The sequence below is a fragment of the Ornithorhynchus anatinus genome, chromosome X5, assembly GCF_004115215.2.
Source record: "Ornithorhynchus anatinus isolate Pmale09 chromosome X5, mOrnAna1.pri.v4, whole genome shotgun sequence".
Classification (NCBI taxonomy): Eukaryota; Metazoa; Chordata; class Mammalia; order Monotremata; family Ornithorhynchidae; genus Ornithorhynchus; species Ornithorhynchus anatinus.
The window spans coordinates 2,221,587-2,243,501 of NC_041753.1; the positions used below are offsets into that span (position 1 = coordinate 2,221,587).

At 59.1% G+C, this 21,915-nt stretch overlaps 1 protein-coding gene across 2 annotated transcripts; it reads right to left on the reverse strand.

Annotated features, from left to right (window-relative positions):
* Nucleotides 1-19: 19 nt before the first annotated feature.
* SETDB1 (SET domain bifurcated histone lysine methyltransferase 1) lies at nucleotides 20-12,129 on the reverse strand. Of its 2 annotated transcripts, none has more exons than XM_029055769.2 (22): nucleotides 11,968-12,129; nucleotides 10,756-11,112; nucleotides 10,300-10,451; nucleotides 9,953-9,978; nucleotides 9,703-9,802; nucleotides 9,378-9,545; nucleotides 7,491-7,692; nucleotides 7,224-7,297; nucleotides 6,545-6,735; nucleotides 6,028-6,157; nucleotides 5,715-5,853; nucleotides 4,597-4,755; nucleotides 3,642-4,271; nucleotides 3,332-3,448; nucleotides 3,060-3,229; nucleotides 1,923-2,503; nucleotides 1,520-1,548; nucleotides 1,296-1,413; nucleotides 1,015-1,177; nucleotides 667-887; nucleotides 474-562; nucleotides 20-375 (listed from the first exon to the last, which is right to left on the reverse strand). In XM_029055769.2, the coding sequence occupies exons 2-22, from the start codon at nucleotides 11,049-11,051 to the stop codon at nucleotides 258-260; spliced, it is 3,873 nt and encodes a 1,290-aa protein (XP_028911602.1). In that variant the 5' UTR covers nucleotides 11,052-11,112; nucleotides 11,968-12,129; the 3' UTR covers nucleotides 20-257. The 2 variants fall into 2 exon arrangements, with proteins under 2 accessions (XP_028911602.1, XP_028911604.1); XM_029055771.2 differs by having other exon boundaries at nucleotides 9,378-9,542; nucleotides 11,968-12,128.
* Between the last annotated feature and the right edge of the window lie 9,786 nt (nucleotides 12,130-21,915).

Below are 21,915 nucleotides of genomic sequence, written 5' to 3' on the forward strand. Positions count from 1 at the left end.
CAGAAATCACACCACGGGCTACCAGCTTTCCTTTATCAAGCTGTTAAAACTATTGGGGGTTGGGGAAGGAGGGAGATAGGGGAGGGAAGAGGTTCAACATCCACCTGCCCCTCCCCCTCAGCCACAGTGAACGGTGGGGGGGGTCGAGGGGGCGCGGCCGTGGCCGGCTCCATAGCACCGCAGTGGGGATCAGTTAGGCGGAGGGAGGGAAGGGCCCACGCTCTCCAGAGTCCCGGGAGGGGCGGGGGGTGGGGGGCCTAGAGCAGACGCCCCCGGCACTCGATGGCACCGCAGCAGCACAGCAGCTCCTTGCCCTCCACGCTGCCCACCTCGTAGTTGTAGTCCCATGTCAGCTCCGTGCCCGCGCGGATCCGCCTGGCGGGGAGGGAGGGGGCTGTTGGGTGGCAGGGACGGACAGAGGGACGCCCCCCTCCCCGCCGCCCCACCCTCGCCCCCCCCCAAGCCCTCCTCACTTGCTGGCGAAGAAGGCCACCCAGGGAAAGCGGAGGTCGTGGGTGTCCACAAACACGTTCTGGACGAACAGGTTGGGGCTGCAGCTGTGCTGTTGGGGGGGACGGAGATGGAGGCTCGGGGTCAGGGGGGGCCTGGCGGGGAGAGAGGGCCCCCCCGGGACGCCCTCCCCCCGGGCGGGCGAGGCCGGCTCACGTTGAGGTAGCGGCCGAGGTTGCCCTCCAGCTTGGCGTCGATGATGTAGCAGGACTCCTCGCCATCGTAGAACTGGCGCGTGGTGCGCCTCACCGGGGCGCTCTCCCCCTTCTCCGCCGCCACCGCCGCCGCCATGTGCGTCGATTTGACGGCGATGCCGTGCGTCGACTTGAGGGCGAAGCCGCGCGTCGACTTGACGGCCACCTGCCGCTTCACGGGGCCTGGGTCGGGGGGAAGGGAGGCAGGTCAGGGGGCGCCAAGGGATGCAGGTGGAGGGGGGAGAGAGAGAGAGCGCGCGAGCGGGTGGGCACCGGGCCCCTCGCCCCCCACCCCCTGCCACGCCCGGACCCAGCCCGCTGTTGAGGTTCTTCTTGTCCTCGGAGTCGTCGCCGTCGGAGCCGGACGAGATGGTCTGGATGTCGTCGCTGTCGGCCGCGGTGGGCGGGGCCTGCCCCAGCCCGGGCTTGCTCTCGCCCTCGCTCTCTGTGCTGCTGGACAGCGTCAGCACGTCCTGGGAAGGGATGGATGTGGTGGCACTTGGTCTTCGCCCCCCTCTGCATCCCCCGGTCACAGAGGAGTGGGAGCCCGAGAGCGTGGGACGTGGGGGGCGGTGGGGGAGGGGGGCGCACCTCGTTGCCGGCCTGCCTGCGGGCCTGGCGCATGCTGGTCTTGCTGGGCGGCCGCCGGATGCCCTCCACCTTGGACGGGGACGGGTTGTAGCCGTAGACGCGGCCGGTCTCCGTGGCCCTGCAGGGGGAGGCGGGGCGGGTGAAGGTGAGGGGGGCGGGGGAGGACCCAGGAGGGTCTCGGGGGGGGGGGGCTGGTGGGCGGGGCCGGCGTCGGACACACTCACCCTAAGACCTTGCCCAGGTCGTCCGGCTCCTGGAAAGCAAAGAGGGAGGAAAGAAGGAAGTCAACGGAGGCCCCCGTTGTCCCGGCCTCTCCCCACCCGGGCCCCGGGAGAAGCCGCAGGGAGCACCGGTCCTCCCGACACCTCTTCCCAGGGGGCTCCTGGGGTGGAAGGAAAATGTTGTCGGGAGACTGTGGTCCCTCTAGACTGGAAGCTCACACAAGGGTGGGCAGGGAACGTGTCTGTCGTGGTACTGTCCTTTCCCAAGCTCTTAGTACAGTGCTCTGCACGCAGTGAGTGCTCAATAAAGACCACCGGACTGACTGACCGAGACGGAGGGGAGGGCGGGGGAGGCGGAGCACTGGGGGTGGGCGGGAAAGGGGCAGAGGAGGCTCCCGTCCCTGACCTCTTTCTTGGGCAGTGCGGGCTCGCCCTCCTCCTTGGGGACAGCGGCGCGGTCCTCCCCGCGGCCCCCGGCCCCGGGCTCCCCCAGTTTGAAGGAGGAGCGGCTGTCGGAGTCGGTGAAGCCGTCGCTCATCCCGGTGGCGCTCAGCCACGACGCCACCTTGCTCTTGGGCGTTTCCTCGGAGCTTGGGGGCTTGCAGCCGGCGGCCGGGTGGGGGGGGGCCCCGGGGGTCGCGAGGTGGGGGGCGGCCCCCTCCCCACCGCCGTTGCCGTTCTCCTTCTGGCCGCGGGTCTGGCGTCGGGTGGCGTAGCTGCGCCAGACGGAGCTGGTGCTGAAGTCCTGGTCCTTGCAGAAGTTGTCGTCGGAGCTGTCGTCGTTAGAGTCGTCGGGCTCGTCAGAGCCGCTGGGCCCGTCCTCCTGGTCGCGGAGGTCCACGCCGCTGCTGTCCGAGGAGCCGGCCGCGTCGCTCTCGTAGCCCTCCTTAAAGTTCTCCACGCTCTCGATGTGGTCCAGGTTGGCGAAGTACTCGTCCCCCATCTCCAACCCCTCCTTGTCCGCGAAGTCGTCCGTCAGGATCTTCCCTGTGGGGGCGGCCGCCGCGTGGTCACCGCCGGGGTCCGGGCCCCGCCCGGCACACCCGAACCGGAACTTGTGGGGGGTGGGGCGGACAGACCGCCGGAGCCTGAGGGGGGCGTGAATAGACCCCTGGGGCCTGGGGCAGGAAAGGAGTGGGCGGACCGGCAGCGCCTGGGTAGGAGGGACCATAGGGGCCTGGGGTTGGGGAGGAGGGGGGCGACCCGACCGCCGCGGCCTGGGATGGGCCCCTCCGGCATCTATAGGTCTCGTCTGGTTCCAGGAGCAAGAATGGCCGAGGGTGGGAGCCACACGTGCCTGACGACCCAGCGAGTGACCCCATCCCCCAGCCCCCTAGTGAACCATTCGCAGAGAAAGACCCACCGGGCCCACCGACACCTAGAGAGAGACCCCCGCCAGAGAGCTCTCTCAGGATGTCCATGCACACGGCAAGCGATCCCTCTCTCGCCGTCCCCCACCGTCCTCTGAGGGCGAAGGTGCCCACGGGGGAGGACGGCCGGAGGTGGAGGGACTGGGTCGGGCCCCCTGCCCGCCCCCGGGCACCTGCATAGATGCAGACGAAGGATCCCCTGGCGATGTCGTCGAGGCAGCGGATGCCCCAGCCTTTGTTCTGCGTCTTGAAGAGCTGCAGGCGCACCTGCAGGCCATGCTGCACCAGCCGGTTCGTGCACATGTTGGGGTCGCAGCGGCAGCGCTTGTTGCACTCGTACACCCTGCGGCGGACCAGACGGCGGTGGACCGGAGGGCCGTCAGCCCCCGCGGCACCCCCCACCTCCCGCCACGCCCTCCTCCCTTCCGGCCTCCCCCCGGCTCACCCCGTGGGCAGACACTCCTCCAGCCGCTTATACTGGTAGCCGGAGTTGGGGTTCATCTGGCCGCCCGGGGTGCAGGCCGTGGCCTGGGCCGTCAGCTGGTGGCAGGCGCACTTGGACCTGGCCCGGCGAGGGGGCGGAGGGGAGGGGGAAGGCGGGGGGTCGGACACTGGGAGGGGCTTCTCCGTGCCGCCTCGCCACCCACCGTGACCGCTCCCCCCGAACCCGCACCGCTCCTTCCCCCGACCCACGCCGTGTCCTCCCAACCCGCCCGCGCCCTCCCCCGGACCCGGCCCGGCCTGCCGCCCCTCACTTGTCCCGGCATCCGTCGCGGCAGGCGCAGCCGACCAGGAACTCGCAGGCGGTGTTGATGAATACGCCCTTGCCGGGGATGCGCTCGCGGCTGTAGGCGACACGGGGCGGGGGCGTGGCGTCGATCTCGTTGACGCAGCTGAGGGGCACGGCCTCGCGGCCGGCTGTGATGTCGGGGATGTAGTAGCAGGGTTTGTACGGCTGGAACTTGCGGTCCACCAGCACGTACGGGTCCAGGCAGAACATCTCCAGGAACAGGAAGTCGCAGCCCGTCTCAAAGAGGTAGCGCTCGATCTCGGCCATGGCGCGTAGGCCCAGCCCGCAAGGGGCCTTGTAGACCACGTGGAAGCCCATCTTGCGGTTGACCCGGCGCCGGGCCGTCATACGCCGGAAGTCGTAGAGCAGCGGGACCAGCAGCGGGTTGCGGCCGCGGTACTGGTCGCGCCGGGAGGGCCGCACACGAGCCAGGCAGGCCAGGCTGCACACGTGCGGGAGGTAAAACAGCTTCTCGGGCGGTGCCCGGTACGAGGGCTCGGCCGGCACCCGCTCCAGCGCTCCCTGGAATGCCGCCGCCGCCGCCGGGGGGGCCGCCGCCGCCGTCCCAGACGGTGCCGCTGCCGCTGCCGGGGACCTGGGTGGGAGGGTCAGTGCAGGGGGAGGTGGGCGGGCCCCGAACCTGCCTCCCCAGGTGAAACGGCGCTGACAGTGACGCCGCGGATCGAGCGCTTGCTCTGCGCCCGAGGGGGGAGACCACAAGGGCCGGAGCCCACTCGGCCCCCCCCTCCCCATCGACGGACCTTAGGTGGCACAAAGGCAGCGGGCCCATGGCCTGGTTTCCCTGAGGCTCCTGTGGTGGTGGTTGGGGGGGGAGCGGGGCACCTCTCGGGCGTCGTTGGGAGGTGGGGGCTCGGGGGACCCCCAGGACCAAGGGAAGGGCCTAGGGGGCCGGGACTCACCGGTACTGCTGCCCGCTGCCCGGAGTCCGGTTGGTGGGGGCCGTCTCGCTGGGGCCGGGGGACGAGGGGCCGGAGCCCACGGAGCCCACAGAGCCCGGCCGGTACGACGTGCTCTTCTTGGCCACCTGCTTGCGCGACTGGGCCAGCTGGCTCTCCGCGCTGCGGGAAGGGAATGGGGTGGGTGGGTCGGAGGGCCGCGGGCCAGGACACCCCCTCCCCCCCACGGAGGTAAGGGGCCGACCTACACACGCTCATCCCACATCCTCGACCTGTCACCAAATCCCATCTGTTCAACCTTCACGACATCGCTAAAATCTTCTTCGTCCAAACGGCTGCTACCGCGGCGCTTATCCAAGCCTGTCTCCGATCCCGCTTTAACTCTTGCATCAGTCTTTCGCTGACCTCCCTCCCAACTATAGTCCATACTTCACTCTCTTGCTCGGTTCATTTTTCTACAAAAATGTCCGGTCCGTGTTTCCCCACTCGAGAACCTCCGGCGGTTGCCCAGTCACCGCCACATCACATAGAAACTGGTCACCATCTGCTTGGAAAGTCCTCAATCCCCTCCTACTTCACCTCACGCTTCTCCTACTCCAACCCAGCCCGCACACTTGGCTGTTCTGACACCAGCTTTCTCACCGTACCTCCATCTCATCTACCTCACTGTCCACCCCTTTCCGACGTCCTGGACCACCACTCTCCCCACCTTCAATGTATTATTAAAGTCACATCTCCTCCAGGAGGCCTTCCCTGATTAAGCCCTGTTTTTCCCACCTCCTTCTCCCTTCTGCCTCATCTACACGCTTGGACTTTCAACCCTACTATAGTCATGTACTGGTCAATACAGTATAGATTATTTATATTATCATCTCTCTTCCCCTTCAGACTGTGAGCAAGTTGCGGACAGAGAACTTGTCTACCAATTGTTATACCGTACTCTCCCAACCACTTAGTGCAGTGCTCCACACTTAGTAAACGCTCAGTCAATACCACTGATGACGATGACGACAGGGTCACAGGCCGGGTGGGGCAGGACACTCACACACTCCCCCCACCCCCCAGCCGGGGTCCCTGGAGTCAGGGGTCAGACAATCCCAACCAGCGGTGGCGACACTCACTCAAGTTCGACGGCCTGCGGCGACAGGGCTGGAGCGGGCGGGGCGGCGGGCGGGGCCGGCTCGGCCGGCTTGAACTGGGTCCCCGCCCCGGTCAGGTCCTGGGTGTACTGGACCACCGGACCTTTGCTCCTTACGGCACCTGGGTGGACAACGGGAGGGTGGTGGTGAATAGGGCAAGATCGAGGAGGGGCTGCTGTGGAGCGGGGAGACGACCGGATTGGGGAAGGGGGTCCTGAGGGCGGAGACTTGATGTGGAAGGGGATCGGGGGGGGGGGGGGCAGGGGGACGGGAACGTGACAGGCGACACGCGTACCCATGTTGGGGCGCGTGCGCAGGTGCCCTGCCTGCTTCTTCTCCTGCGTGGAGGCCGTGGACGTCTTCATGCTGAACATGGGCTCCAGCCGCGTGGACCCGCGGTAGATCCACTCGCAGCGCTTGTCATCCTGCTCGGGGCACAGGAGGCCGGACCGGGCTTCACGCCACCCAGCCTACCCCCCGGCTCCTCCTCCACCCTGGCCACGGTCGGTCCCCGCCTCCCCCCGTCACCCTCGGCACCGCCGAGGATGGGGGATGGCAAGAACACATCTGCCCCTCTCTCTAAGGGAGGCGACTGTGGACCCCCATCCTGGAAGCGGGGGGTGGGGGTGGGGGGCCTGACTCTCTGCCTTGGCGGGCCTGCCCAGGGACCCCAGCAGGAGAAAGTGCAGTCAGATGGAAGGAAGGACTTCCCGGCTCGGAGGCAGGGGGCTGGACCAGGTTGACCCCGAAGCCGCCCACCGTTCCTCACCCCAGAAGGTGCCCGTCCCGGGCCCCGCCCGGGGGCCCCGTACCAGGAAGAGGATCTTGACCAGGCTCCCGTCCACCTCCTCCACGCGGGATTTCCACCAAGTCCCCTCCCACTCGGTCTTGATCAGCTGACCGCCCTTCAGGAGAACCATGGGCCGGTTGGGGTAGGCCGTGATGTACTCCTCGATGAAGTCCCGGCAGGACACGTCCTCGATGTCCTCCCACGTCTTCTTCACTGCTCCCCGGGGACGGACACACACACACACACACACACACAGAGCGGGATGTCAGGGTGGCCCATCCCGGGGGAGCTTATCTAGGCTGCTCCACAGTAAGGAGTGTGTGTGTTGGGGGTGGGGAGGGTGTTGGAGCTCCCTCTACCTGGCACCCTGGGCCCCAGAGAGGTCTGGTCTGACCATGACATCCTCAAGCACCCGCTACACCCTTTCCAGTAAGGCTTGACCCGACCACGGTGTTCTCAAATACCCCTGCTTCCACAATGGTATGGCCTGAGCACGGTGTTCCCAAACGTCCCCACTTTCTGAATGGTTCAGTCCGATCACAGTGTTCTCAGATGTTTCTCCCTCTTCACCCGCCCCCCGCGGTGGTTTGGCCTGACCACGGTGTTCCCAAGCTGCCTCCCTCCCCCTGCCCCGCCCCAGGGAGAGGCGGGGGCCATGGCCGGACCGAGGGGCGGGGGACGGACTGGTCGGGGTCACTCACAGGGCCGGCAGATGGGGTAGAGCTCGGACAGGGTAACGTACGAGGCATAACCGTCGTCAAAGAAGATGAGGAACCTGGTGAGGGAAGAGGAGGAGGAGGGCTGGGATCCAGCTCCATCCCCTCCCCCAGCCTCCACACTCCCAGCCCGGCTGTGACTGGCTTGCGGGGGGGTGAGGAGGTGGGCAGGAGTGGGAACAGAGGGGGAGGACCGAGGTGGTGGCCGCCGGGCCAGACGGCCGGACGGACGGTTGGCCCCGACGCGGCTACCTGAGCTTGTTCTTGACGTTGGGGGTCTCGGCCACGACGCCGGCGTACAACCAGACCTGGTTTCCGTCCTTATACTTGGCCACCACGCGGCTCCCCACGAACAGGGTCTCGGCGGGTGGGTGGTAGTCGTAGGCGATGTGGTTGCCCGAAAGCAAGCTCTTGCCCTTGTTGTCGAACTTCACCTTGAACTTCTTCCCGGTGCCTGGGGATGGACGGACGGGGGAGATTCTGAGGGGGAACTGGGGCCCGGGGGAGCGGGACGCAGTGGGTGGAGGTGACGTCTTGGGGCGACGACTCACCAAGGGAAGCCCTCGATTGGTCGATAGCATTTCCCGAACGTCGGCTGGGTCCCAAGCGCAGTACTTAACGTTTAGGAGAGGCCAAGAGAAGATACAATACCTGCCCTCGAGGGGCTTGCTGTCCAGGGGCAGAGAGCTCTACTAAGTATTTGGAAGAGTCAATTAATCAGTCAACCAGTGGTATTTACTGAGCACTTACTGTGCACAGAAAATGGCACTAAGCACTTGGGAGAGCTCAATATGACACTGGTTGCCTATCAATCTTCGCACGAAACCAAAACTTCTCACTCTGGGCTTCAAGGCTCTCCATCACCTTGCCCCTTCCTACCTTACCTCCCTTCTCTCTTTCTACTGCCCAACCCGTACGCTCCGCTCCTCTGCCGCTCACTTCCTCACTGGCCCCCGTTCTCGCCTATCCCATCAACCCCTAGCCCACGTCCTCCCACTGTCCTGGAATGCCCTCCCTCCTCACTTCCGCCAAACCAACTCTCTTCCCCTCTTCAAAGCCCTACTGAAAGCTCACCTCCTCCAGAAGGCCTTCCCAGACTGAGCCCCTCCCCACCCTCTGCTCTTCCCCCCTCCTTAGCACTGTGTTCATTTGTATAAATTATTTTTTACCCTATATTTTGTTAATGAAGTGTACATCCCCTTGATTCTATTTATCTTGATGATGTTGTCATTTCTGTTTTGTTCTGTTTTGCTTTACTGTCTGTCTCCCCCGTTTAGACTGTGAGCCCATCATTGGGCAGGGATTGTCTCTAACTGTTGCCGAACTGTACATTCCAGGCGCTTAGTCCAGTGCTCTGCACATAGTAAGCCCTCAATAAATACTACTGAATGAATGCCCTCCCTCCTCACCTCCACCAAACTCTCTTCCCCTCTTCAAAGCCCTAGAGCTCACCTCCTCCAAGAGGCCTTCCCAGACTGAGCTACCCCCTTTTCCCTCTGATCCCCCTCCACCCTCTGCTCCTCCCCCTTCACTTCCCCTCAGCTAAGCCCCCTTTCCCTCTGCTCTTCCCCCTCCCCCTCAGCACTGTGCTCATTTGTATATATTTTTTATTACCCTATTTATTTTCTTAATGAGGTGTACATGCCCTTGACTCTATTTATCGTGATAATGTTGTCGTTTTTGTTTCGTTCTGTTTCACTCTGTCTCCCCCGATTAGACTGTGAACCCGATATCGGGCAGGGATTGTCCCTATCTGTTGCCGAACTGTACATTCCAAGCGCTTAGTACAGTGCTCTGCACATAGTAAACGCTCAATAAATACTACTGAATGAATGACGGAGTTGGAAGACGTGATCCCTGCCCACAGGGAGCTTCGAGACCGACAGAGTTATACAATCCTACTCGGGCCCTCGAGGAGCCCACGGTCTGGCAGGGTGCGGAGGGAGGGGGAGGCAGAGGGAGGCAAGCAGCTGGTGGTTGAGGAAGGTGGGGGCCCCGGGAACGGCCGGCAGTGGGGGTCGGACAGACCCCTCCCCCCACCAACCTCCTGATTCGCCCGGGGGAGACGTGTCCGTTGGAGCCAGTGTGTGTGTCTGTATGCGTGGGCACCCGCATACGCAGCCCTCGCGCCCGCCTCACCGGCTGCCTGGATGGCGATAAGTGTCCCCTTATGCCACGTCTTGGTCCTCTTCTTGCCCAGGATGCGCATGCTGACCACCAGGTCCCCATCCTTGCTCAGGTCACCAGACGGCTGGCCGGTCACCACTGGCGCTGAGGGGACGGGGGCCCGCCCGGAGAGGCCGTCTGCTGGGGGTGGCGGAGTGGTTGGAGGGGTGGCCGTTGGCCGTTCCTCAGACCCGCCCCCCTGCTCCGGGGACTCGACGATGGGGAGGGAGATGGTGGGGGAAGAGGACCAGCAGCCATACCCCCCCCCCATCCCGTCATCCCCACCGCCCCCGCTGACCTCTAGGCAGGTCCTGGGAGCTGTTCTTCTTGCTGACAGCGTCCATGAACTTCTGCACGTCCTGGGCAGATCGCATCATGGCTGCCATGGCCTCGCGAAGCTGCGGTTGGGGCGGCGGCGAGGGAGGGGGAAGCCGGGAGACCCCGCGTGAGCAGCCCTCAGGCAGGGGGTCCTGGCTCAGCCAACTCACCCCAGGCGGCCCACCCTCTGCCCCGCTCCGCTCCAGGTAGCCGTCCCCTCCCCCACTCACCGTCGGCGGTTTGCTCCCGGAGTCTCCTGTAGAGCAGTGGCAGTTGGAAGAAGGGGAGGGGAGAGAGAGAGAAGGGGGTTAGACCAGAAGGCCCTGGGGCGAGGGGGAGGGGAGGGGGTGCAGGGCAGGAACTGTTTCTCCAATGCCCTCCCCGTGTTCCCCTTGGACCTGATGTGGTGTTCTGCCCCGGGAAAGGGTCTGCACGAGCCGTGAGGGGTGGTCCCCTCGCCCCCTCATACCGTCCCCGCGATCCGGCAGAGCAAGGGGCAAGTGTATGTAGATCATCCCCCCTCTCGCCAACTCCTAATCCCCCACCCCCTCGTCACTCCCCCTCCCCCGGCCCCCACCCGAATCGATGCTCAGGACGTCATCGTCCTCGTCCGGAATCTCGATCACTTCGGTGGGTTTGGCGGCTTCGTCCTCGGAGCTGCTGTCTCGGTACTGCAGGCCCAGGCTGGAGTAGAAATCCTTCACCAACGACTCACAGGTGGTCGCGGCCCTGCGGGGGGGAGGGCAGGAGGGCGGGCCCCACGATCGGTGGGGGGGCGGGGCAGGAGGCTGGCACCTGCACGCCCCCACCCCGGGCCCCCGCCGGATCGTCCGCCCAGCCGGGAGGCGGTGTGGCCTGCTGGAGAGCACGGCTCCGGGCTGGGGAGTCGGGAGACTCGGGTTCGAGTCCCAACTCTGCCCCCCGGCGTGCCGCGAGACCTCAGGCAAGTTACCTAACGTCTCTAGGCCTCGGTCCCCCGTCCCCGGCAGGGGTGGGCGCTGACCGGCCTCCCCCGGGGGTTCCCCCGGCCCACCTGCAGGCGTCTTCGAAGAGCTGGTCCACGTGCGCCACCTCGGACTCCTTCTGCGCCACCCAGCTCTCCAGCTCGGCCAGCTGCTGCTTGCGCTGCCGCACGCAGTCCATCTTGTCCAGCTCCTCGTCGATGAACTGGCGCAGCTCCTCCATGGAGATGCCCAGCTCCTCCACCACCGCCCGCTGCAGCTCCGCCAGCTCCTGCGCCGAGTCCTGCGCCGGCTCCCGCGACGACTCCGGCCCGCCGCCGTCCGCCGCCGCCGTGCCCAGCCCCAGGCAGCCAGGGAGGGACGCCATCTCGCCCTGGGTAGACTGGGCCCGGGGGGAGGGGTCTTCCCGCCCCGGTCCCCCCCCGGTCCTATAGAAGGGGGAGGGGGAGAAGGTCAGAGACCCCGGCAGGTCGGTGCCTCCTCACCCCAAGTCACCTACCCCGATCGGTGGGGGGCTTTGGCCAGAAGTCAGGGCTGCTCTGCCCCTCCCCAACGCTGATACCCTCGGAGCCTGACACCCGCTCTCCGCGGGCCCTGGCCCACCCTCCCAGCTCCCCACCGACTCCTCGGCTCTCTACCTTTCATTCAATAGTACTTACTGAGCGCTTGCTATGTGCAGAGCACTGTACTAAGCGCTTGGAATGGCCAAATCGGTAACAGATAGAGACAGTCCCTGCCCATTGAGGGGCTTCCAGTCTAATCGATCTAACCTAATCTAACCTGCCCCCCAGCCCAGCGCCGCCCGGCCCCCCTTTCCCTCCGCTCCGGAAAGGGCACGGCTTGAGGAGTCGGAGGCCGTGGGTTCTAATCCCGGCTCCGCCACCTGTCAGCTCGGTGACTTTGGGCGAGTCACCTCACGGCGCCTCGGATACCTCATCTGGAAAATGGGGGTAAGGACTGTGAGCCTCACGGGGGACAGCCTGATGACCCTGTATCTCCCCCGGCGCTTAGAACGGTGCTCGGCACAGAGTCAGAGCTTAGCACGTACCACTATTCTTATCAGTGTTATTATCTCCCTCCAGCGCCCCTCTATGCCCCCAAGACCCCAGACCCGCGTCCCCCGCATCTCCCTCTGCTCCGTGGCCCCCCTACTCCCCTTGGCGCGGCTCCCCCGGACTCCCTTGCCCCCCGAGGACGGGCTCCTCAACCACAGGCTCAGCATCCCCTCGGCCGCGGGGACCCCCCCCCCATCCCGCGGGCCCCGGAGAGGACCGGGGACTCACGGCTGCGGCGCGGGCAGGACGCGGGGGCCGGGGGTCGGGGGCCGGGACCGGGGGCGCTGAGGAGAAGGAGGGGAGACGGGCCGGGAAGGGCGGAAAGGCGGCCCTCGCACCGTTCCGGTCCCTTAGCGACCCGACGGCGGCCGGGCAGGCTCACACTGCGCAGGCGCCGCACGGGGAGACCCGAAGCGCGGGGGGGAGGGGCGGAGGCTGAGAGGCCGAGGGGGGGCGGGGACCCACGGGCCGCGAGACCGCGAGCGTGCGCAGTGGCGGCCGGCGGGCCGGGCCTGCAGCGCGCGTGCGCGGCGCTGAGGGACGGGAGCGTCTTAAAGGGCCCGCCCCCACTACTCCCCTCCCCTCCCCTCCCTCCAACGGTCAGGGGGGAGGGGTCGCCGACAGACAGCCAGGCGGGGGCCTGACTGGGTGGACGCCCTTCACCTCTCCCGGGTGGGCGAGCGGTGAGAGCCCGAGCCTGCGACACCACGACTCCCAGGATCCCCCGGGGCGGGGAACGGACTGCACAGGCGCAGTAGCGATTCCCGGCCCGAGCGTCGAATGGGGGTGTTGGAGCCCCCCCCCCCCCATCCTGGCCCCCGGGGGCACGGGGGCGACACACAGGTGGTCGGGCCCCATCCGACAGGACAGACGGACCCAATGGTGGGTTGAGGGGCGGAGGTGGCTTTGCTACAGGGCTGAGGGAGAAGACCGACCCGGACCATCATCATCCGGGGATTTAGCCAGCGAGGAAGCCCCCCCGTGGGCAGGGAGCCTGACATTTCTCGGTTCTGCGCTTCCCAAGGCCCGGCTACAGCGCTCCGCAATCAATACAGCCGCCACTACACCGTTTATTGGATGCCCCTGGGTACTGAGAACCATCAATCAAAATGAAAGACAGCCCGTACTCTAAGGGGGGACTAGTGCATTCAATTTGCCGCATTTGCACCGACAATCACTTTGGTAGGTAGCATTTACTACGTGCCAAGCACTGTACCAGATAAAGATAAAGATGGCATTTGTTGAGCGCTTACTATGTGTCAAGTGTTGTTCTAAGGGATGGGGGGGGGTGTACAAGGTAATCACGTCCCACATGGTGCTCACAGTCTTAATCCCCATTTTTTACAGATGAGGTAACTGAGGCACAGAGAAGTTAAGTGACTTGCCCACAGTCACACAGCTGACAAGTGGCGGAGCTGGGATTAGAATCAGACACAGACACAGTCCCTGCCCCATATGCGGCACATGGTCTAGGTCGGAGAAAGAACAAGGGTCGAATCCCCAGTGAGGGAACTGAGGCACAGAGAAGATAAGTGACTTGCCCAAGGTCACCCACCCAATAGGAACGTGGCTGGATCTGGATTAGAACCCAGGTCTTAGTCCCAGATCTGTGCTTTTTCCTCAGGGGCATACTGCTTCCTTTAAATAGTGTTGATTAAGCACCTTTGCAGAGCCATACACGAAGCACTTAGAAGAGTACAATAGTAGCACTTAGTACAGTGCCTCACACATAGTAAGCACTTAAATGCCATCATTATTATTCTTAGGCCAATACCTGACCTCAAGGAGTTTACTGTCTAGTAGGGGAGATGGAGACTAAAATAAAGTACAGATAAGAGGAAGCAGTAGCATGTAAGAATTGTGGTACTTGCTAAGTGCTTACTATGTGCCAAGCACCGTTCTAAGCATTAGGGTAGATACGAGGTAATCAGGTTGTCCCAAGTGGGGCTCACAGTCTTAATCCCCATTCTACAGACGAGGTAACTGAAGCACAGAGAAGTGATGTGGCTTGCCCAAGGTCCCACAGCAGACAAGTGGTGGAACTGGGATCAGAACCCACGACCCTTGATTCCCAAGCCTATGCTCTTTGCAATGGAGGGCAGGAGACAGCCAAGTGTTTAGGTGAGGTAGAAGTGCTGAAGTAGCATTTGGGGTGGATAAAGGGTGGGGAGATTGAAGGTTAATCAGGGAAGGCTTCCTGGAGGAGCTGGTCTTTTTGCTAGGTCAAAGAAAAATAAAAGTAGTAAATGAAAAAACAAAAGTCAGCAAATATATTTATTGAGCACCTATTATAATGTGCAGAGCACTGGGCCAAGTGTTTGGAAAAGTAGCAGAGGATGAAAGGGCTTGATCCCTACCTCTGTGTTTACAGTCTACTGGGTGAGGCAGTCACAAAATAATATCCAGATAGAACTGGAGGAAAGGACAAATGGATGGGTAGATGAGTACTCAAATGGCAGAATGTCAATATGTATGGAAATGTACGGGCGGATGTGAGCCAGAGCTGGTGCAGAAGTTGGTGTTGAGGTGGTGGCTGGGGTTGGTTATAATTTAGGAAGAACAAAGATTAATCGGGGAAGCCTTCCCCAGGGGAGGGGTGACTTCAGGAGGGGTGGGAAGATAGGGAAAGCTGTGTTCTAGTGGATCTGGAGGAGAGAGTTCCCAGCAGGAGGAAGGGCAGGAACAAGGGGTCAGAGGTGGGAGTGACAAAAGTGAGGCACAGCGAGCTGGCTAGTTTGGGATGAACAGAGTGTGCGAGCTCTTCATAGCTGACAGTGGATCACCCTCCCCCTGCTTCAAAGCCTTAATGATGGCACATCTCCTCCAAGAGGCCTTCCCTGACTAAGCCCTCATTCCTCTCTTCCCATTCCGTTCTGCATCACCCTGATTTAGCTCCCTTTATTCACCACCGGCCCTCAGCCCTACAAGCATTCACGTACATATCTGCAATGTAAATTTTTATTAATGTCTGTGTCCCCCTTCTAGACTGTAAGCTCATTGCGGGCAGGGAATGTGTCTACCAAATCTATTACACGGTCACATTAAACTTACCCAAATACTTAGTACAGTGCTCTGCAAAGAGTAAGTACTCAGTAAATATGATTGATCGGTTGATTGAGCTGGGCTGTTGTGGGAGAAGAGAGGGGATTAGTGAAATGCTGAGATAATGGATAAACAAAAATACCCACAAAGGCTCAGGTAGCTGGATGGGGGTAATGTGACTGAGAAAGCCCCTTTGGAGAAGGTGGCAGTAGAGGTGAGGTGGGAAGGAGAGGAGGGGCGCGGTTAGAATTTGTGCCCCACCTAGACCGCAAACTCCTCGAGGGCAAAGATCGCAACTAATTCCGTCACAAAGTGCTCTCCGCTCTGCACAGAGTAGGCGCTCGGGTCGATACGATCGATTGATCGATCAGAGGGTGAGGGGATGGAGTTCCCAGAAGGGGGCAGGGCATGGCACAAGGGGACAGACAGTTACCCTCCCACCCCCTACGAAGCCTTACTGAAAGCACATCTCCAAGAGGCTTTCCTTTCCTCTTCTCCCACTCCCTTCTGCATCACCCTGACTTGCTCCCTTTATTCATCTCCCCTCCCATCCCCACAGCACCTATGTCCATATCTGTCATTCAGTTATTTATATTAATGACCATCTCCCCCTCTAGACTGTAAGCTTATTGTAGGAAGAGAATGTGTCATTCTGTAGCTTTATTGTACTCTCCCAAGTGCTTAGTACGGTGCTCTACACATAGTAAGCACTCAATAGATACAATTGACTGAGCGTGGGGCTGGAGAAGGGGAGAGGAGTGGCGAGCTGGGGGATTGGAGGTGGGAGGGTCAGGAGTCAGGGGTCCTCCTCCTCTTCCTCCCACAGAGAGGTGGAGATGGCTTGGTCCGGGTGGACCAGTAGGCGGGCACAGCGCACCACCAGCGCCAGCAGGAAGACGCCCATGAGGACCACGAAGATGAGGGCAAAGCCTTTATCCACATCCACGGCGGGGAGCGGGTCGGGATCATCCATGGCCTCTCCCTCCTGTCCTCCTTCCACCGCTGCCTCGGGCCCTGGAAGATCCTGGAGGATGATGAGTGGGGGTGGGGTCATCGGGATGGTCCAGGCCAAAAACCCAAGAAGATCAGTCAACAGTATTGAGCACTCACTCTGTGCAGAACACTGTACTAAGCACTTGGAAGAGTACAATAATTGAACAGACACATTCCCTGCCCTCAACGAGCTCACAGTCTAGACAGAGAGGCAGACATTTATAGAAATAAATTACGGGTATGTACGTAAGTGCTTTGGGGCTGGGGGCGGGGGGTGAATAAAGGGGAGCGAGTCAGGGTGACGCAGAGGGGAGTGGGAGAAGAGGAAAGGAGGGATTCGTCAGGGAAGGCCTCTTGGAGGAGATGTGCCCTCGATAAGTCTTTAAAGGGAGGGAGAATCATAGATTGGAGGAAAGGACGGTGTTCCTGGCCTGAGGCAGGATGTGGGCGAGGAGTCGGTGGTAAGATAGACTAGACAAGAACGAGGTACAGTGAGAAAATTAGCATTAGAAGAGCCAAGTGTGTGGTCTGGGTTGTAGTAAGAAAGTAGCGAGATGAGGTAGGAGGGGGCAAGGGGATCGAGGGCTTTAAAGCCAGTGGGGAAGAGTTTCTGTTTGATGAGAAGATGGATGGGCAACCAAGATGACACAGTCTCTGTCCTCAAGGAGTTTGACACAAACGTACAAAACAAACACGGTGCAGGCGAGGAGAGGGAGGGCACAGAATCGGCTGATGAAAGCCAGAGCTCGTAATTGAGAAAATAAAACAAATGGGATACAGAGGTGGGGAGGGAGAGGAAGAAGGCATCGAGGAAGGCCTCTTGGAGGAGTAGTTCTTCTAGGAATGTGTATGCTAATTCTGTTGTGTTGTACTCTCTCAAGTGGTTTGGCACAGTGCTCTGCACACAGTAAGTGCTCAATAAATACACAGCGATCGATTGATTTTTGTTTCACTTCAAGTTTCTTAGTTATTCATATTAATATCTGTCTCCCCCTCTGGACTGTAAGCTCATTATGGACAGGGAATGTGACTGATAATTCTGTTGTATTGGACTCCCCCAACCACTTAGTACAGTGCTCTGCACCTGGTAAGGACTCAATAAATACCATTGATTGATTGATGCTTTAGAGGGGATGGGTGATTGCGAGGAGGAAGAAAGGGAGGGAGTTCCAGGCAGGGAGAAGGTTTGGGCAGGGGGTGGAAGAGGGAAAGGTCTGGAAAGTGGGAAGGCCAGTAGAATAATAATAATAATAATGTTGGTATTTGTTAAGCACTTACTATGTGCCGAGCACTGTTCTAAGCGCTGGGGTAGACATAGGGGAATCAGGTTGTCCCACGTGGGGCTCACAGTCTTAATCCCCATTTTACAGATGAGGGAACTGAGGCACAGAGAAGTTAAGTGACTTGCCCACAGTCACACAGCTGACAAGTGGCAGAACTGGGATTCGAACTCATGAACCCTGACTCCAAAGCCCGCGCTCTTTCCACTGAGCCACGCTGCTTATCTGCAGAAGCAGCGTAGCTTCGTGGAAAGAACATGAGCCTCGGAGTCCGAGGATTAGAGTTCTAATTCAGGCTCTACCACTAGTCTGCTCTGTGACTTTGGGCGACTCGCTTACCTTCTCCCTGTCTCGGTTCCCTCATCTGCAAAATGGGGATTCAATACCTGTTCTCCTTCCCACCTGGACTGTGAGTCCCAAGTGGGGCCTGGTGATCTTATATCTACCCCAGCGCTTAGTGCAGTGCTTGCCACAGAGTAAACGCTTATCAACGACCACAATTATTATTACTAGTGCCGGGGAGGGGGGCGGGCGACGACCGGAGTTCAGAAGGGAGAAGTCGTTGTTTTCCCCGGACGCTCAGGGCGATTCCTCCAGCATCCACCAGGGGGTGTGTGTGCTGTCGGGCCCAGGCCCGGGAGATACTCCCAGAAGGCCGTGCGCGACCTCTCCAGACCAGGACCTCATGGGGTCATCCCGTCCAGGCCCCTGCCTCCGGTAATAATAATAATAATAATGACGGTCGAATTTTATTGCTTACTATGTGCCGGGCATTGTACTAATAACTGGAGTAGATACAAGGTAATGAGATTGGACACAGTCCCTGCCCTGCATAGGGCTCACCGTCTTTATCCCCATTTTACAGATGAGGTAACTGAGGCCCAGAGAAGTGAAGCAACCGGCCCAAGGTCACACAGCAGACGGGTGGTGGAGATGGGATTAGAACCCAGATCCTTCTGGCTCCTAGGCCCGTGCTCTATCCGCTAGGCCACGCTGCTTCTCCAGTCGGGCTGCCCCTTCCCCGGGCCTGCCAGGTGGGAATCTGTCCCTTCCTCCCCCACCTCCCCTCCAACCCAACTTCCTGGTCTGCTCCCCCTCCTCTTTTGTGTTTCCCCCCTCAACTATCTCATTCTAGGAGAGGTCGAATCTTGGCCCTGGGGAACTTCAGAAAAAACAGACCCACACCTGCTAACTGAGACATTCCCCATGAACCACTTCATTTCTTTTCTTCTGCCAAATATTGGCAGTCCCGGGTTCCAATTCCAGCCCTGTCCACCTACTTGATGAGTGACCTTGGGCACTTCCCTGAATTTTTCTATGCCTCGATTTCCTCATCTGGAAAACAGGGATTAAATACCTGTTCTCTCTCCCCCTGAGATTGTGAGGTCCATGTTGCAAGGGGACTGAACCATCTGGTTATTCTGTAACTACCCCAGTGCTTAGTACAGTACTTGGCCTGTAGTAAGCATTTAAATACAATTACTACTACTGCTATCATTATTATCCCCAACTAATTCCCAATCTCCCCACATTAGTCAGTCAGTCAATCATATTTACTGAGCACTTACTGTGGGCAGAACACTGTAGTAAGCGCTTGGGAGAGTACAGTATAACAATAAAACAAACATATTCCCTGCCCGCGAGCTTACAGTCTAGTCCCTGCATCTGCAACATCAGCACTTCCATTCATTCATTCAATAGTATTTATTGAGCATTTACTATGTGCAGAGCACTGTACTAAGCGCTTGAAATGTACAATTTGGCAACAGATAGAGACAATCCCTGCCCAATGACGGCTTCACAGTCTAATTCCATACTATGTGGACACTCCCTTTTCTGTGCATACTTTCATACTGTTACCTCCTCTTGCCTGGAATTGATGTTAGCTTCTGTATCCCCAACTAGCCTGTAAACTCCTCAAGGGCAGGGATACTATCTACTAACTCTATTGTACTCTTGTGCAGTTCTCCGCACAGATAAATATAACTGATTGATTCCTAGACAGTGAGCCTCGTGTGGGACGGGGACTCTGTGTCCAAGTCAGTGCTCAGCAAATACCACAATTATTATTTTTGGTTGATGGCTATTTGAGATTCCAGTGAAGTTGTTTCTGCTTCTCAGATAGGAGCCTGGCCTAGTGGAAAAAGCACGGGTCTGGGAGTCAGAGGACTTGAGTTCTAATCCTAGTTCTGCCACTTGCCCGCTGTGTGACCTTGGGCAGCTTGCTTAACTACTCTGGGCCTCAGTTTTCTCATGTCAAATGGGAAGTGAACACCTGTTCTCCCTCCAACCTAGACCATGAGCCCCCTGTGGGGCAGGGACTGTGTCTGACCTGATTATCCTGTATCTATCCCAACACTTAACACAATGTTTGGGCACATTGGAAGCACTTAAATATCACAGTTTTCATCATCATTAATATTAGTAACTCGAAAGCCAGACACCACCAAAGCCCCAAGGATATACATCTCCCTCCTTCAAATGGGAGGCGGTATGGCTAATGCAAAGAGCAATGGAGTCAGGAGGCCAGTGTTCTCCTCCCAGCCCTTCCCTTGGCCTGCTATGTGTCCTTGGCCAAATCACTGAACCTCTCTGGTCCCCAGTTTCCTCATCTATAACACAAGATCAAAGACCTGCTCACCCTGACTCTCAGATTGGGAGCCCCCTGTGTTGGGACAGCGACTGGGTCCAATCTGATTAGCTTGTTCCGATCCCAGCACCTGCACCCCCAGTAAGTGCTTAGATCTTCCCCAACTAATGGCTCATTTCTCCTACTCGTTTTCCCTTCTGGGTCTCCTGTGCACTGGATCACCGTGGCCTAGTGGAAAGAACCCAGGTCTGGGAGTCAGAGGACACAGGTTCTAATCCCATCTCTGCCACTTGTCTGCCATGTGACCTTGGGCAAGTCACTTCACTTCTCTGGTCCTCAGTTCCCTCCTCAGTAAAATGGGAATTAATTCTGTGAGTCCCATGAAGCACAAGGACTGTGTCCAAGTCCAATATGATTACTTCTTCTCTACCCCAACACTTAGAACAGTGCTTGGCACATAGTAAGTGCTTAACAAATACCACAATTCTTCTTCTTCTTCTTTAAGCACTTGATATTCCCCCCACCCTACCCTCAGCCCCCCAACACTTAATGTACAAATCCATAATTTATTTTAATGTCTCCCTCTGGATGGTGAACTCTTTATGGGGAGGGAGCGTGCCTACCAACTCTGTTGCATCATACTCTCCCAAGAGCTTAGTACAGGGCTCTCTGCATGCAGTAAGCGCTCAATAAATACCACCGATCGATTAAATACCATAATTAGGATGCGTTTTATCCCCTCCACCACAGCCTCTAATGCTGCCAAAGCACCCGAAGGCAGGAAAGAGGGAACCGTCACCTTTCTGAAGACAGGTTGCTCTGACCTGGAGCCGGGAGGAGGTGGGTGGCCTCTTGGTTCTCTCGGTACTGGTTGGATCTCTCTCTCTCTTTGTCCGCTATCCCCCTGCTGTCCCCCTCCAGGTGGCCGAGTCCCCGGGGGCCGTGTGCTGTGGACTCCGGACACTTCATCATTCCGCCCTCAGACCCTACTGTTTGTGAATCATTCAGCAGCTAGGATGGCCTCGACTTTCAGTCCCTTTGTGCCACGCTGGCTCAGAAAACGATCCTGCCGGATCAAATTGGTGACAGGGTCTCTGGGGCTTTCCACCACTGTCCAGGCCTTAGTCAAAAGGAAAGAATGGGTCTGGGGTTGGAGGAACGGAAGGAAGGACTGTGAGGTGGGGATTCCAGCCGGCACACTCCTCTCCCCACCCTCTTGAGAAGCGGCATGGCCTATTATTATGTTATAGTGTACTCTCCCAAGCGCTTAGCACGGTGCTTTGCACATGGTAAGTGCTCAATAAATATGTTTGAATAAACAAATAGTGAAAAGAACACAGAATTCTAATCCAGCTTGGCCCCTCACCTTTTTTTTTTATTTTTTAATGGTTTGTTAAGCACTTACTATGTGCCAGGCACTGTTTTAAGTGCAGGAGTAGATACAAGCTGATCAAGTTGGCTGATCCCACATGGGATCACATGGGACTCACAGCCTTAATCCCCATTTTATAGACGAGGTACCTGAGGTATAGAGATGTTAAGTGACTTGTCCAAGGTCACAGAGCAGATGTGCATCTGAGCTGGGATTAGAACTCAGGCCCTCCTGACTCCCAGGTCGGAGCTCTATCCTCTAGACCATGCTGCTTCACACCTGCTGTGTGACCTCAGGCAGATCCCTCAACTTCTCTGGGCCTCAGTTTTCTCATCTGTAAAATGGGGATAAAATACCTGCTCATCATTCCACAAAAATTCTTACCTCTAGTCCCTTAGTAGACCTTATCACATAAGGAGTCCATCAACCACTCAGTTAGTGACAGCCTAAGTTGGATGCCATCCTTGTTCCCCAGGAGCTCAGGGAGAAGTCAAACACTGGAGAAGGGAGGCGATGAAAGTAAAGAGAAGTAGGAAAGGGCATCTCAGGTGTGAAGGGGAGGGTGTCGAGGGGGTTAATGGGCAGTTTTGCTCTGAGGGAGACTGGGAAAAAGCCCCCTTCAAAGCTGCAGCCTGGCCTGGGAGCCTGAGGACCTGGGTATTAATCCCCACTCTGACACCTGTCCGTTGGAGGACCTTGGGCAAGTCACTTAACTTCTCTGTGTCTCACTAACCTCATCTATACAAAGGGGATTATTAATAATAATAATAAGGATGATGGTATTTGGTATGCACTGTCCTAAGAGCTGGGGAGATACAAGGTTATCAGGCTGTCCCAGGAGGGCTCAGTCTTAATCCTCCTTTCCCAGATGAGGTAACTGAGGCACAGAGAAGCAAAGT

Coding starts and splice junctions, on each gene's coding strand:
- SETDB1 (XM_029055769.2), bottom strand. CDS start 11,051: ATGGCGTCCCTCCCTGGCTGCCTGGGGCTGGGCACGGCGGCGGCGGAC. Junction 7,693..9,377: donor TATCGCCATCCAGGCAGCCG/GTGAGGCGGGCG, acceptor GTCCATCCCCAG/GCACCGGGAAGAAGTTCAAG. Junction 4,272..4,596: donor GGCAGCGGGCAGCAGTACCG/GTGAGTCCCGGC, acceptor CCTCCCACCCAG/GTCCCCGGCAGCGGCAGCGG.